The sequence below is a fragment of the Centroberyx affinis genome, unplaced genomic scaffold (assembly GCF_046629955.1).
Source record: "Centroberyx affinis isolate AG114_WGS23_722 - 3 ecotype Tasmania unplaced genomic scaffold, CSIRO-AGI_Caff_v1 ptg003983l_1, whole genome shotgun sequence".
Classification (NCBI taxonomy): domain Eukaryota; kingdom Metazoa; phylum Chordata; class Actinopteri; order Beryciformes; family Berycidae; genus Centroberyx; species Centroberyx affinis.
In genome coordinates, this window is record NW_027281801.1 from 48,506 (window position 1) to 65,000 (window position 16,495).

The window sequence follows — 16,495 nt, forward strand, 5'->3', positions numbered from 1 at the left end:
GTAGAGTGTATATAATGCAGTAAATTATAGAAAAATACTATTAATTATATGTACATTTACACCACAGGCATCTAGCTGACATTAGGCATGTATCTCACATCCAGAGCAATCTACACTGCACACAATATTAGTATAAGCTTGAATTTCTAGATTGGCAGGCAGTAACTTTTGCTATGAGGTTATGTTTGTTGTTTATGTGTGATAGTTTGCAGTAGTTCACTGCCTAGTAGTAGTACTCACAGTATGGTGATACTTGCGGTACATGGCCATCCTCAGCAGTTTGTTCAGATAGTCTTCTAACTGTTTCTGTAGAAATATATACATATATTTTAGTCAACGTGAGTATAGCAACACAAACACACACACACATTTAAATGTATAAAATATATTCATCAAGGTCCAAATTGCACAAATAAATAAACGTATACACACATGGACACACAGTAGTTACATGTACACACACACACTTGGAGAGAATACAAGTGCTGGCAAGGAGTTAGGTGCCATGGCAACAAGCGAGTGCCAGAAGAGCTCCTCTCCTGCCATGAAGTGAAGATATGACAAGATTGAACTTCCCAGTCATGGAAAGAGACAAGCAGGCAGCAGAGCACAGTGAGGACGTACCCTCCTGCTGGAGACCTGCTCGTCCCGGGCCAGCTCGTCTCCGCCCCCCCTGGGCAGCGAGGGCATCTCCCTCACCTCGCTCTTCCTCACACTCTTCCTCCTCACTGTGTGGCTGAGGCAGAGAACAAGGGACAGGGAGATGATTTTAATTTAAAAGTCCACTTTATTAAAAGATAGTTTAGTTTAAGAAGTAATCTGTGACACTCTATTGTCTTGTTTTTTTTTATTCTGGCAACATCATTGCTGCCAACCGGTCATTGCTGTGGTGTTTTTGTACAACAGACAGTGTGTCCAGTACTGTGACGTCTTTTTCCTTTGATTGTTGTTGAAGTTTGAGTTTCTGTAGGTGGCGCTCTTTTCTTTGTCTGTTCAGCCATGGTGGCTATCGCTGCTCATGCTAACTACCCAGTTTTTCTTCCATTTATTCCAAACAAACCGCTGTTGCTGCTGTCAGAAATGTAAATTGCATCACTTTTTATGCGCCAGAGGATTTTTCCTGGGAAAGCCCGACCAGAACCCAGCTGTTTAGAACAGCAAATGAAGCAAACGTAAAAGCTTTCATGAACTGGGTATAGTTTGACTCACTGTTTCATTATATCAATCAGGAATCGAGAGTAGCAAAACAGACAGACTGTATATATATACAACCCTGAAAATACATTATGCAGCCACTCTTTGATAAAAGAAATAAAAAGGAAATCAAAACCATACACACAGAGGAAGAGGGGGAGCAGAAAAGGGCAGAGGGAGAGAGAGAGAGAGCAAAGAGGAAGAGACAGAAAGATAATGGAAAGGGAAAGAAATAAAGGAGGTACAAATGTCAGAGTAACAATAACAACTGTTGTATTATGTACATTTACGGAAAATACTAAAGATAACGGAGATTAATAACATTTGCATCAAGGTATTGTCAGTGCTGCTATCACCTTTTCTGGTTTGCTATGTAAATGTCATGCTGCGGTGTGTGGATGCACCTGTGTGTCTGTGCACGCTTGTGTGTGAGTGTGTGTGTGTGTGTGTGTGCGTGTGTGTGTGTGTGTACCTGCGTGAGGGCAGCGGTATCCTCATGAAGGTCTTGTACGTCCTCAGCTCTCTGTGAAGCTCCATGAAGTGTTTCTCCTTCCTCTTCACCATCCAGGTAAACTCCCCGTGCTTCAGCTCAATCTTAAACACCGCCGGCAGAGACTGCACACACACACACACACAATACACACAATACACAGGGGGGACGGGAGGGAGGTGTGTATGTGTGAGAGAGAGAAAAAGTGTGTGAGTGAGTGATATGGTTAATATACTAGGACAAAGAGGCAAAAGCAGTGTGAGAGGCTCAGTGTGTATGAGGGTTGGGGGATCGGTGTGTGTGTTTGTGTGTGTATGTGTGTGTGTGTGTGTGTGTGTGTGTGTGTGAGAGGGTTGGTAGGTTAGTGTTTGTTGTTATGTGTTTGCATGTTTGTGTGTGCATGGCAGGTTAGTATAGTTAAAAGCTGAAAGTAAAAATAAGTCTAAATCTAGGCATGAAAGTGAAAATCATTTTTGGATACCTGAAATAAAAAATAGAAATACAAGTGTGTGTGAACAAAAGAACTTTAACTAATTCTATTAAATTTTTTAAATTTTATTTATATTGATATTTAGGCATTTAGCTGATGCTCTTCTCTGGAGCAATAATCAGCAAAAAGTAAACTAAACTAAAATAATTTTTCCAAAATTACAAGCAACCAATAGTAAAGAGTGTAAGAGAGGATTTTACTTATCTCTGAATCTTTTAAATATATTGTAAAATAATTTTCACTGTTGTTATATTTGTCAAGTGAGCGGCATATAAGAGAGCCATGTAGAAATCCTGCATGGTATGAATCTAAAACAGTGTGTGTTTGTCATATATCTACATGTGTACACAAGCATGTGCGGTACCTTGTTGACGCTCCTGTGGTGCGACAGGTTGAAGCGGTCCTGAGCTGTGGTGAATCTCTCCACCTCCAGGATCCTGGCAGTGATGGGGACAGTGGGCAGGTAGACCTTGGCACTGGCCTCCTTAAAGCCCACTGTGGCATACACTGCTGAAAACGGGATACGACAATCCCCTAGGAGAGAGAGAGAGAGAGAGAGAGAGAGACGGGGTGGTTAGTGTGGGTTTCTTTCTGTTGTGCATGTGGGAGTTGTTCATGCTGGTTGGGAGCGAGTAGGCTGGATTACTGAAGAAGTGTGCCTTTGTTGAAGAATTTTCTTTTCTTGTTTGTTCTCTGGTGGGAGATCTAGATTATTTAAAGGAAAAATCCACCCTCAGATACTCTAACGCTGTTAGATATCATCAGTGTGTGATGTTCAATGCAATCCAGGAGTTATTTTTCTTTGATGAGTGATTTCCTAAATTTCCCAGAATTACTTTGGATGTTTACCATGATTTCATGTCATCTATGTTTGACCAGTTATCTGCAGAAATAAGAAAAATACACCAAACAACAAACTAGACCCAGGAATGCAAGATACTTCCTCAGTAGCTGTTCCTCAGTAGAGGATTTTGTCTGTTGGATCTGGTTCAAGTTTTGAAAGTTACAGGTTTATAAAACATGAGAGAAGTTCTTTATAATTGGAATAATTTATGAAATCGGCAGAGGGATAATGGATCGGTCCCAGTCCTGTCGGTCCATCAAGCACAGAATCTCAGATGCCACTGATTAGATTTTGATTAAACTTCAGGGAATGATGGGTGTCATTGCTCCGTTCCAGTATTTTCAAAATTACACTGATTGGCCTAAGGGGGGCTTCTACAATGTTTGTTTAATTGTAAGTGATGCACAATATCCCGGGTGCCGCGCTAATGGGATTTTCACGAAACTTACGGGAATAATGCGTCTTATTGCTCCACTCTGGCATTTTTAACTGATTGGCCTAAGGGGGCGCTACAATAATTGTTTACTTGTTTGTCAATGTGCCACATGATATCTCAGCCACTGCTGGTCAGATTTTGACAAAACTTCAGAGCATGATGCATCCCACTAACACTGATTGTCCCATGGGTGGCGCTGCCACTACAATTACAGCTCAAAACAAGGAGACATATTGGTTCCTGATTGGCCCAGATGGAGACTGCATCATTCGTGGGAGACAACATGTTTATTGTTGCCTTGTTTTGTTCTGTTTTACTTGGTTTGCCAAGTATTTTCTAAATTTATCATGTTCAAAATTATCATATCTGTGTGTGATTCATGTCTGCGTGTGTGGTGATGATACAGTATGATTCTGCCCCTCAGTGCTGCTTTTCTTGTTTCCTAGAGAAGTGACGGTGAGATTTCAGGAGATTTGCTAATTTCCATGAAGGATGCCCACTCCTTACTGAAGTGATTCAAGTGTTTTAGTGACAATAATATACAAGAAAGCATGCACACACAAACATACACACACCTAAGTAGTTTCCATCAAAGTCGATCTCCTCTCCCTCCCCTATGTCCAGCTCTCTGGTATCCAGGCTCTCCACAAGCTCGGTCATCTTGATTCCACCGCGTGCGTCCGGGATGTCAGAATGTTCAGAGTTCACCAAGTTGAGACTGCTGGTGGTGGGCGGGGCCTTACCCAGCATGCCTAGCACTGATCCCCCAGAGCAGGGCACACCTGGAGGAGAGGAGAGGAGAGGAGAGGAGAGGAGAGGAGAGGAGAGGAGAGGAGAGGAGAGGAGAGGAGAGATGATCATTTCGAAAGAGAAAAGCATTCATGACCTTGTAGTCAGAGGGTCACTATGTGCTGTGGAGGAAATGACGGGGGTGGGAGGTTGAGAGTGTGTGTGTGTGTGTGTGTGTGTGTGTGTGTGTGTGTGTGTCTGTGTCTATGTACATGCTTGTCCATGTGCGTATGAATGTATAAGACAGTCTCTTGAGTGTGCATCACTCCCATGGAGGGACAGTCCTTCTCCACCCACAGGAAAGTCAAAGGTCAGAGGCCATGTACTGATGACTGATTGGCTGCCCAAGACCCTGATGCTCTATCATAGGGTCCCATAAGGGCCAAAAATATGCAGGCTCTTTGACAAACATTCACACACTCCAACACACACACATACACACTGTTGGAGCAGGTTAAGAGGTCACATGTGAGCAGTGTTGTAGGCACAGCAGCAATAATACCAAGATATGAAAAGACTGAATGCTAACAGTTTTATTGGACAGTCCAATGTTGATACTCAACCAGCAGGTGACAAAAAAATGTAAAGTGTCACTTGCCTATTTGCTGCATCTCTACAGACTTTGTAACTATAACCCAGATATTGAATGTCTATAGTAGGGCTGAACAATTTTGAAAAAATATCTAATTGCGATTATTTTGACTGATATTGCAATTAGATATGATTTGCGATATTAGAGGGAATGATAATTTTTACATCATTATTCTCATTTTCATTGAAAAATGTATTAAAATGATTATGGTGTGATTTTTGCGGGGATCTGTACCAAACAAAGATGTTTTCTTAAGTCTGTAGAATATGATGTGTAGGCCAGGACATCTCTGCAGCTTCGCATTTAATTTAAAATGGTATTTTGACACATTTTGCCTTTGACAAATATTACGCCTCCTGCGATACGCCTTGAAAATTGCAGTAGGCCATATTGCGATTTCGATAAAATTTTGATTAATTGTTCAGCCCTAGTCTATAGACTACTTTTTACACTATTGTATCACCTGAAACTCAGTAGCCTTGTTAGTGACTCGTTGTCACTTGATAGCAAGTTGAGTATCAGCATTGGACTATCCAAACAAAGTGTGACCGACTGAACTTTATCAACTAGGGAACAAGCAACAGCTCCACAGATGATCCTGTTCTCATACATCTACAAGACAGGAACCAATCAGCTTTAGCCTAAAGAGGGCCCACCCTTACACTGTGCAGGATTCAGGATGTTACGTTATGCTAACAGTCAGTGCATGTAGTTCCTGCTAATTACTAACATTTTGTACAAGAGGTGAAGGACAGAAGCCACTTTTTGGGGGATTAATAAATGGATAAGATAAGATAAAATAAGATAGCACTTTATTAATCCCCTTGGGGAAATTCAGGAATGGAGGAAGGTCCTCAATGGAAGTTACAATGGAAGTTTCTACAGAAGTAGCTACAGACAGTAGAACAGTTCATCTTACCACAGGAAGCTTACATAAAAATAGAGTATGAATTATGGTTCTGTTACAGGGTTGGGGCAATCCACACACAACTTATTTTACTTATTACAGAAAGCACAGTGAAACTTGAATTGACATAATCATGACAAAGCCATCAGTTAAGATTACTTATTTAAAGGCTAAGTGATATACGTATATATTCTGACAAAAGACTTCCAGGTTTTGAACTTTGAGGAAATCTGCATGCTGAAATCATTTAACCAAACGTGAGTTGACCCAATCGTGATTCGTCTTTCACAAGATGGTAAAAAACCTCAGACTCACTCACGTTGGTTTTGTCCCTGCATTGGAAATTGTATTTGATGAGGGGGGGTGGAGGGGTCAGTTTACTTAATAAGGTGACTGGGAGGAGCACCTCAATAAGAGCCGGGCTCTGAGTGTTCATTGGTTCATTCGTCCTTCATGTGTAACACTTTTTGCCATGCACACTGATTAGGGGAATTATGGTAAGCCCTAAGAGCCCTGCATGAGGGTAATACAGCGTGCTTGAATTAAATATTTTGTTCAGCCATTCTCTTAGTTCCAAAAACACTGTGCTACCACAGCACTTTGGTGTTAACAGGTGGAGATTTAAAAGTCAAGGTAGTTTCACTCACTCCAATCAAGCACCCCCACCCCTCCATCCCGCCACTCCACCTCTTCACTCAAGCGCCTATAAAAACGCTAGTGCACTTGTTTGGTCTCTCTCTCTCTTCTAGTGTGTGATTTTACTTGTTGTAATTATCAATTTAACAACTTGCACACATATAGAAACACACACAGGCAAACACTCACTCACACACATACACACTGATAACAGCTATAACTTTATTTATTTAAATCCAGTTAATGATGAGCTAACTCCCTGCCTGGAACTATTAGATCAGCATTACTGACGCACAAGTGAATGACACAAAAGAAAAACACAGCCGACACCCTCCACCCCGTCCAAATCAGCTGTGTCATCCTCTTCTTAATGCATTATGACCAGTTCACACACAGATGCACTTTCTCACCACTTTTTCACAACCAATTCTGAGTAACCATTCAGTCCATTGTTTAGCAATGTATTCTTAGGCCTTGATTACATATTTTTATGCAGTATCAGTAGCAGAACATATCTAAATCAGAATCCTGTATCTCTCCCTTATTACCCAAATGATGAGTAATAAGGGAGAGATATATAATTATTTATCCCTCCCTTATTATTCATCCTTTGGGTATTTTGGTCAGTTTCTTAAACAATGCAACAATTGCATCACAGAGCAGAGTGGAGGTACACAGCTAGGTTAGACATCCCCCTTTTAAATTTCATTTGGTTTGATGTTTTTGTTGTTGTTGTTTTGGCAGTTGAACTTTACTACAATCGTGTTGACCTTGATGTATAATATGAAATAAACTCAGCAAATCATTATTTTGATAGTATATCTACAGGATCTTGCTACTGTTTTCCACATTTGATTAATCTCTTTTCCCGTGCTGCATACCCACATTCTACTTGCAAGATGGAAAGATGGAAAGTGCAGTTCATTAGGCTTATTCCAAATAAGGGGAAACTGTTGTGCAGCTGATGATATTGCAGTGTTACCGGCGCAAACCACAATATTTCTCAACTTCTGTTAAACCAGACAGGTTGACAAAGAACATGTACAGCAGCTACAGAAGGGAGGGAGGGTTACACACATACACACACACACACACACACTCACTCCAGGGAGCTGCCCAGTACAACCCTGGTTTCATAATGTAAGCAGCTTTACCAGAGCAGCAGAGCCTGGCACTTTTCCCTGAACCAGCAACCTTCTGCTCACAAACTCACATTTCTGACCAATTAGGTTACTGCCATCCCCAAACCAGCAGTACGTTACATTCCTCTCCGACTGAGTCTCGGAAAATTCCCTTTCATTACAGACTTACCATTGACTACCTCATAGTTTTGTGTCAGTGAATGACTGCTCACCCATGGGAGTGCGAGTGGGTTGACATGACAATGTTGGTGATGTCATTTTCTGTGTAAGGCGTAAGGCGCCACCATGCTGAGTGGGACCCGACACAGCTGGGCCTTCAGGATAGCACAGTCACACAGTAGTCACACACACACACACACATTGTCACAGTCACGCACAAATACACACACACACACAAACAGAGTTATGGCGTCGCACAGTCATGCAGTCGCAAACATTGAAGAGCCTATGTACACCTATACCTGTGCCATCACACAACATTTACACACTACTGGTTACATAACACTCAAACACTTGAAACTTTCTTCTTACATCATTTAGGCAGAGATTTTTGCATAGCCATGAGCACACACACATACACACACAACATGTTAAATACATGTTTGCTATGAGCAAAGAGACATGTAAGAGAAACTGCACTCAGCTACCTGATTGTTTCTATGAAATACAAACACAGTAGTTTCAGTATTCTCTCACCAGTACACACACTATTCACTCCGCTAAGACTCATTAAACCTGATAACCTGTTAAACCTGTTGTAAAAATTTGACTTTTTACACTGCTGCTCCACCTGTATTTCACCCCAAGACCAGTGATCTGTAAAATCCTGCATTACTCAGACAAGATACAGGCTGAGGAAATACATTAGCACAATAGCTAGCTACAACTCTGCAGTAATATGCACTTAAACTGTCTGCCCTCTCAATCTGCAGGCTAGAAAAACCCGCAAATGAGCCCCAAACACATACCATACCACCCCACACCATGCTAGTCATCCTAGACTTCCCACACACGCACACCCATCCCAGACCGCATGGTTCACCTGAAGGGTGAGGCAGAACTGGAAGAGTCAGGAGGAGACAGGAAGGAAACAGGCGAGTTCTGGGGAAGTGTGTCTTCATGTGTATCTTCTTTAGTAAAGTGAAAGAGAAAATGTTTAACCGAAAAAGCAAAGATCTTCTTTGGCCAGGAAACAACAGGGTTTATTTCTCATGCCAATAACACTGGCATGAGAAAGAGGCTGCCAATCGTCTACCATGGTCTCATTTGTTTACAGTAATTATATGAAAGTATCACAATTAATTTGACGATGATGAATTGGTGTTTAAACTTGTTACAAGAAGCACCTTTAATTCAGTGTCACCAGTGAGTGACAGAAAAATATAACTCCAAAGAAAAAGGGAGGTGCAGCATCAAAGAAAGACATTTCAGTGATTCAACAGAATTCTAGAAAGTTGTCGCTCTAAGGCAAGTCAGAACAGGATCAGTGTACACACACACACACACACACACACACACACACACATATATAGAGATAAACAGAAAAAGCTAAAGATCTGTTTACAGTAAAAACAGAGGCCAAAGAAGTCACACATACTGTACATACGCAGACTCACATAGACTCACCCAGGTTTACTTGTGAAGACCTTCCACTGACCTTAACACTTAACCAAATCTGAACCTATCCCAAAGTTTAACCTCATCGTAAACCTAAGCCTTCGCCTACTAACATGAGAAGCAGATTCCTTGTGTTTAGAGCTTAAAATGGTCGTCACAAGTAAAAGACATACGCACAAACGTGACAACACGACACAGTCAACATTCTCACTCTAAAGCAAGACCCAACATGCATGCACAGTCAGAGCCAGGAGAGTCATCATTATGAGCTAACATAATGAGTCTCCTGCAGTAAATCATGCATGCCTGTCTGCTTTGTGTGTGTGTGTGTGTGTGTGTGTGTGAGTACTGTCATCTTTAACTAATAACTCCATTCAATGAATCATTTTTTAAATTTGTTTTGTTTCCAAACAGGGCTGCACAATTAAAGCTAAAATAATTATCCTGACTGTTTTGCAATCATTATTCATGATGATGATTCGCAATTCAAAATAATGATTATTAGTCTTGATGATTTGAGGAACAAAATTTTACGGCACTTTTGTCAACATCTGGACTACTTTCAACCACCTTGGGTGTTGTAAACTAAATATTTCACTATTGTTGATGTGCCATTATGCTACAATTCTTAATTGGGGAAATTAAAATCACAATATTGCACATGATTATCTGTGCAGTCCTATTTCCAGGAAAGTCGTGAGACTATTTCTAGCAACAATATTCACACATTCCCAAGCACAACATGTTTTTCCTTTGCTGACTCGGCACACTCACGCATTCTGTGCACGAGGACAACAATACTTGTCAGTAAAATGTTCAGCATGGCCGACTGGTTGACTAAGAATCTCTTTCATCGGGTCACTAGTGTGTGTATGTGGAGAGTGTGCGATGTGAGATGCCAGAAGCAGTATTTATGACAGTGTGGTTATCTCCCTGCTCTAAGAATAACCGTGACCCGTGAATAGGCTTGACCCACACAGAGGTTAACTGCAGAAGGACATGGAATGCTGAAGTCTGTGTGTGTGTGTGTGTGTGTGTGTGTGTGTGTGTGTGTGTGTGTGTGTGTGTGTGTGTGCGTGTAGACTCAGATGTCAAACGCGCACACACACACTCGTCTTGGTATCTCTGTCCATGGAAGAGCAGAGAGAGAGGATGAGAACGCGGTGAGAGGAGGAGTCTGGAGGAGTTATCTCTCTCCTCTGTGCTGGTGGAACACTGCCTACTTCCTGCTTCCTGTCCTGTTGTCATGGCGATTGTTTTAACAGCCAGGGAGCCGCTTATATAAATATCAACAGAAGCAGCGAAGAGCTCACGCCTCTCCCTTTATGTGCTGCCATCCTCTTAAATGTCAATTAGTTGGAATCAATCCACTGTGAAATTATAGATGAAGAAACGGGGGAACGTTGAGTGGGAGAAGTGATGAGGAGGTTAGGTAGAGAGCCGCAGAGCAGGAGAAAAGTACAGCAGGGACTCTTACGTCTTTTCGGCATGAGACTCATGGGAAATTTAGTCTCTAACCCTGGAACACGGAGCCATTAAAACTTATTGCTACACTTGTCATGCAGGGCCAAAACCATCACAGATTCTAATTAAACCAAACCCATTACTGGCCATCTGATGTTTATTCAGATTCAGAGGCACCAGGCAGCAGAGTGGCCTGGTGGCTAGAGGCTATCCAGTAACCGAAAGGTCACAAGTTCGATTCCTGCAGCAGCCAATGAGTGTCCATCAACTGTCACGTGTCTTTGAGCAAGAACCCCTACCTGCTCACTCATTGCTTAAGTCGCTCTGGATAACAGGAGACATTTAGAATATAAGGTTGATTAAACAATATCGCACTCGAGGTCGTGCTGTTATACAGTATATCAACATGACCCTGAGTGTGATATTGCTTTTATACAGCAGTTCTATAAACAAAGCTATTTATCAAGTAATGGTAATTTGAGACAACAGATCATGATTTATGTCTTTAATCAATCTCTGCCAACAAAAACAGTTCCTTCAGGATTCCACTACCAAGGGTTGCCAAGCAACACATAAACTGTTTAAGCTATAACACCTGTAAAGCAGAGTGATACATACAGATAAATGTCCCTGTGCTGTTACACTGTATGTTAGCACTCATGGAATGCCTCCTGTCCAATCAAATTACTCAACTGGAACTAACTGTTCCATAATATGAAATATTGGGTGGCCATTCTATCCATTCCAGTTCATTAAATTTTGTCCTATGCAAACACATTGAAAGAACTGAGTGTTGGGAGTGCTAACACAGGTTCGGTAAAATGCCACTCACCAGCTTCTACAGTCAATAGACCAGAGGCAGATGATGCAGTGTAGTTCAATTATATTGGGTTTCTTACAGTGGGGTTACAACAAAGGTTAATCCACAATCAATACCATAATCAACACGGTTGAACAATGTAGGTTGTGAACAATGTGAAAGACTATGTTCAGGCAGAGTAGCTTCATTGTATGGTTTCTGAAAGACACAAAGGGAGAGATATAGACCCTAAAGGCAAAGGGCAGAATACAGTTCAGTGGAGCTGCAACGATTAATCAATTCATCGATTAGTTGTCAACTATTAAATTAATCACCAACTATTTTGATAATTGATTAATCGGTTTGAGTAATTTTTTAAGAAAATTAAGTCAAAATTCTCTGATTCCAGCTTCTTAAATGTGAATATTTTCTGGTTTCTTTACTCCTCTATGACAGTAAACTGAATATCTTTGGGTTGTGGACAAAACAAGACATTTGAGGACGTCATCTTGGGCTTTGGGAAACACTGAGCGACATTTTTCACCATTTTCTGACATTTTATAGACCAAACAACTAATCGGTTAATCGAGAAAATAATCAACAGATTAATCGACAATGAAAATAATCGTTAGTTGCAGCCCTACAGTTCAGGGGGTGATGAGCAACAATCAGAGCAGACGTGGCTCACAGGGAGTAATTATCAGGTGAAAATGCCCATGTTTGCAAAGATATGAATTAGAAATAAGTGTAAACTCTTACAACTTGAACAAGAGAAGCTGGGCAGATTAAATGGAAAAAATAACAGTACAGGAATGAATCACATCAATTAACATAAGAGAGGGACGTAAATATTATGGCTACTGAGAAGCCAACAGTGCACCAAACAAGTGTGAATGAGAACAAAGCGATGACGTGGCATTCCACAATCTTGCCAAACGCCTGGAACTTGGCGCAGGCCTCTATAGTTCTATATCTGGTAAGTGCACCTTAATTTGGTGCTATTTTCCCCTGTGTGACAAGATACACGTAAAAAATGAACTTACTTCGACAAAGACGCATAGTTAAACACTCCTGACTGACAGCAATTCTCCACTTTTTACATGCTAATTGCACTTGTACTTGTTGCAAAAGTTTTCTTGAAAAAAGTGAATGTATCTTCCAATAAGGCAGATCACTGCTAGTGTGACAGTTATTTCACTTCATTCAGGAAAATAGGTGAAAACTGCACTGATAAGTGAAACTATCTAATCTTATTTGCAGATTTTCCCACTTGTTTTAAGAAAAATCACATTTGAAGACTCAAGGTTGATAAAATCACTTGTTAAGATGGACATTTTTTTGTAGTGAAGCCTTATCTGACCCTCTCTGTCCTCCATATTCATTTCATTGCACTTTTGCACTGGTTTTCCTTACCACTGAATAGGCACAGTGGAACTTACTTATGCTTATGAGACATCATATTGATTTTCATGGAAAGTTTTAGCATCACATGGGCTACATGCTTTTTCAGAGTGCTTTCCACCCCACAAAGTTAAACTGCTGGAGGAAACAGTGATGAATAGAGTATTTAAAATGAACAACAACAACACAGCTTTTCTCCTGTCCTGGATGCATTTATGATCTCTTATATGGCAGCAGGCAGCAAGACGGTTTATAAGTAGTCTGTTCTGGTCTTAAAACAAAGCAGCTCACCCTCTCCCTCAGCAAGTTATTTGTACGGTCCACTCTTGGAAGTGGTGGCATGCCATGCTGTGGCTGCTGCTGGGAGCTGAGCTGCACTCACTGCATGAGTCCTAAACCAGATACTCAACACCTTGAACAGGAAAACAGTGGTACTGTCATCAGTTTGCCTTTCCAACAGTTAGTTGGAGTATAAGGTTTATATTTCAAATTCATGCCAAAACAAAATGGTTTTAATCCTCTGCTTTATCCTGGAGGCTAAGATGCATACCATGTATTAACATTATTTGTTTGAATACGGCCTCTATTATCTCATTTAGAGTGCATAAAACAGACACAAAATAAGAAATGAGACCAAATATACAGATCCTCACACAACCTAATACACATGGTTTGTTGCATGTCATCCATTTCTCTCCAATCTGCCTTGACTGTTTTTCAACCAGAAATTTCCAGAATTTGTTGTCTGGATATAACAGAAGGTATGTTAAAGGAAAAATCCACTCTAAAACAATAGCTATTGGTGATGTTGCATTTCTAGGCCCATTTTGTAGTTTGGTGGTTTATTTTTCTTATTCCTGTGGATGAGTGGCTAAACATAGACAATGTGACATCAGGTTGAGGTATTTCCAGCACAGCTACAATAGAGTTTGATAGCAGAAAATGTTTTAACTATCTAAAACATCAACAGTAAACGTCAGGTTTTGGCGTCAGTCCTTCAGAATAAAAGATCAAGGGCTTCTTTCTAGATTCCCCATTTTGCACCAATGTTCAACAATCAAACAGGGAGAAATCCATTGTAGAAGAGGCAGAGAGACCAAATTCTCCACTGACAATAGCCTCAATAGACCATAATGCAATGCAATCACAAGACATGTTGAGAAATGCAACAGGTGAGGGGAGGCGCATCGCTGCCTATTTGAATTAGCAGCTGATACTACTACTTTTGTCTTTTTGTCAACTACAGATTTGCTTGTGAGGCAAATTTAGAAAGGTGTCAAATTATCGATGAGAACACTGGAGGCGGACTGAACACCTATGTTAACATCAGCTGAGGTGCTGTCACTGATGAGCATATAAAAACAGCAGAGGCGCTGTCACTTATTACCCATCAAGTGTTTCGAATAATAGATAACTTGTGAAATGTATCATCTATTCCTGGAGGAGTGACAAGAAGCTTGACATTCATGGGGGCACTGTGAATGATTAGCATTTTAAAAACATCACGCACACATGCATGTACGCGTACAAAAGCACACACACACTGACACGCACACGCACACGCACACGCACACGCACACACACACGCACACGCACACGCACACACACATACAATAAAGAAAACATACCAATAGCTTGGCATTTACAGTGAGTGTGGTGCCAAGCTCCTCGTGGCGCAGATGGTACAAAGAGAGGGAGAGAAGATGGAGGGAGGAAGGGAGAGAAAACCAACGAGAGAGGTCTGTGACACCTCTCTTTCTCTGCCCACACTAAAGCTGCCTATTATCTAATCCTTCACACCATGGATAGGGGGACAGAGATGGTCAGAGAGGCAGAGAAAGCAAGACATAGATGCCAGAAAAAGAGAGAGAGAGGGAGCGATCGTCATCATCACCAGAGTGGTGTTCTGCTGGCGGTAACACAAGGCATCATTGTACTGAAGGAGTGAAGGAGCTGCTCTCTCTCTCTCTGTCTCTCTGTCTGTCTCTCTCTGTGTCTCTCTCTCTTTCTCAGCCAAGCCCAACTCAGCCACACCAAGCCAGCCCAGTCTAGGCCTGGAAATTACAGAACTATAACTTGTGTCCAGACCGCTAAACTGACTCTGACTCACTGTGGTCACAGTAGTGTGGCGGAAAGTACATTAAATGACATTACATTATGTCATTTAGCAGACGCTTTTGTCCAAAGTGACTTACAGTAAGTACATTTTGTCAACAGTAGTCAGACCGACCGTATATCACAGTCTTCATCACCTAATACTTCAATAGAAATAAGTAGCAATCGCAGAATCAGAGGTTGTTTTTCTTTAAATTAGGAGTAGAAGGGGAAGAAGATAGATAGATAGATAGATAGATAGATTAATTCAAGTATTCAAAGTATTCAATTCAAAGTATAGAGGACATTTGCGCTCTTGACTCAAGGTTTGCTACAAAGTTGGCCGGCTGTACTGGACCAGATACATGAGGATACATGATCCAGTACATGAAATCGGGCCTGAACACTGGCCAAAAAAGAAGCTACTCAGGATGCAAAAATAGAGACGATTTAGTTACACAGACAAAATATAAGGGTGCTAATGATGGTCTCAGTGCCAAAGGGCTCAATGACACTTTCTGTCATCTTTACTCTTTCACTATGTAAATAAATCAACTCTATTTTTGCATCTAACGAGTCTCTTTTGTATTTTGTGGTCAATGCAGTGGCCACATACCTTATCTAAGTAGCAGTGAAACGGTGCAATGTGAATGTAAAATTCAGTTGACTTATAGCATAACTGTCATCAAATGTAACCCGCATATCTACAAAAAGTCAGCTTGTCAGTAACGGAGACGTCTCACTTTGTTTTAGTGCTGAGAACGCATGAGAAAGTCTGTTTGTCCCTCTGCAAGATTCAGTTAACCACACAGCTGACTTCTCCCTTCAAATATGAACAGGCTTACGGTGCAGATGGACGATGAAAGCTGCCGGTGGCCCACAGCTGGATCCAATTCACTAAATCTGACTTCCAGGCTGAGAACATAAAGCCCTTGCAATAATATAGAGCAGAGAAGGAGAATATTGGAATATGATAGAACTTACATTGCATAACTTTATGGCTTTGTGTCTGAGAGGAACAGTAGCTGGATGTGGACACAAAATTCCTCAGCTGTGACAGTTTTTCCCCCCCGTCTGATTAATGATTGATATTGCATGAACGGGTCAATACAGTTAAACACACACACACACACACACACACACACACACACACACATATAGCCTACTTCTTGGTGTAATCTGCGCTGCACTTTTTGCATTTTTTGAATTATGTGATAAGCTTTTTCTGCTATGCCTTCTGATGTTTTTGGGGTTTTCTACAAAGCCAATTTTTCCCATTGTGGACAATAAAGTACTAACTAACTAACTAACTAACTAACACACACACACACATACACACACATCAAGCCTGAGGCAGGAATTAAGGTAATGAAATGCGTATTTATCCTGGCACTGCAACAGAAAGGTTTGGGGTCATGCTTCTCACTGTTTGTGCAGAGGAAAAGCACCTGAATGTCTGAGTTCAGTAACATATGAGGATCAATTGCAACCACAACAGAAGAAGAAGAGGGGGTGGGTGGGATGGGGGGGGGGGGGGGGGGGGTTGGGGGTTTGGTATGGGAGAAGAGAGGAGAGGAGAAAGAGGAGCAAACTATCTCCT

At 41.3% G+C, this 16,495-nt stretch overlaps 1 protein-coding gene across 1 annotated transcript in view; it reads right to left on the bottom strand.

The window, feature by feature from the left end:
• LOC139663327 (phospholipase D1-like) overlaps positions 1 to 16,495 on the bottom strand; it is a 38,654-nt gene that overhangs the window by 21,368 nt on the left and 791 nt on the right. The window contains exons 2-6 of the mRNA XM_071541964.1: positions 4,030 to 4,236; positions 2,539 to 2,708; positions 1,667 to 1,809; positions 625 to 736; positions 241 to 306 (exon numbers count right to left, since the gene is read on the bottom strand). Of these exons, the coding sequence (XP_071398065.1) occupies positions 241 to 306; positions 625 to 736; positions 1,667 to 1,809; positions 2,539 to 2,708; positions 4,030 to 4,204 (666 nt within the window). The 5' untranslated portion in view covers positions 4,205 to 4,236. The remainder of the gene's footprint in view (positions 1 to 240; positions 307 to 624; positions 737 to 1,666; positions 1,810 to 2,538; positions 2,709 to 4,029; positions 4,237 to 16,495) is intronic.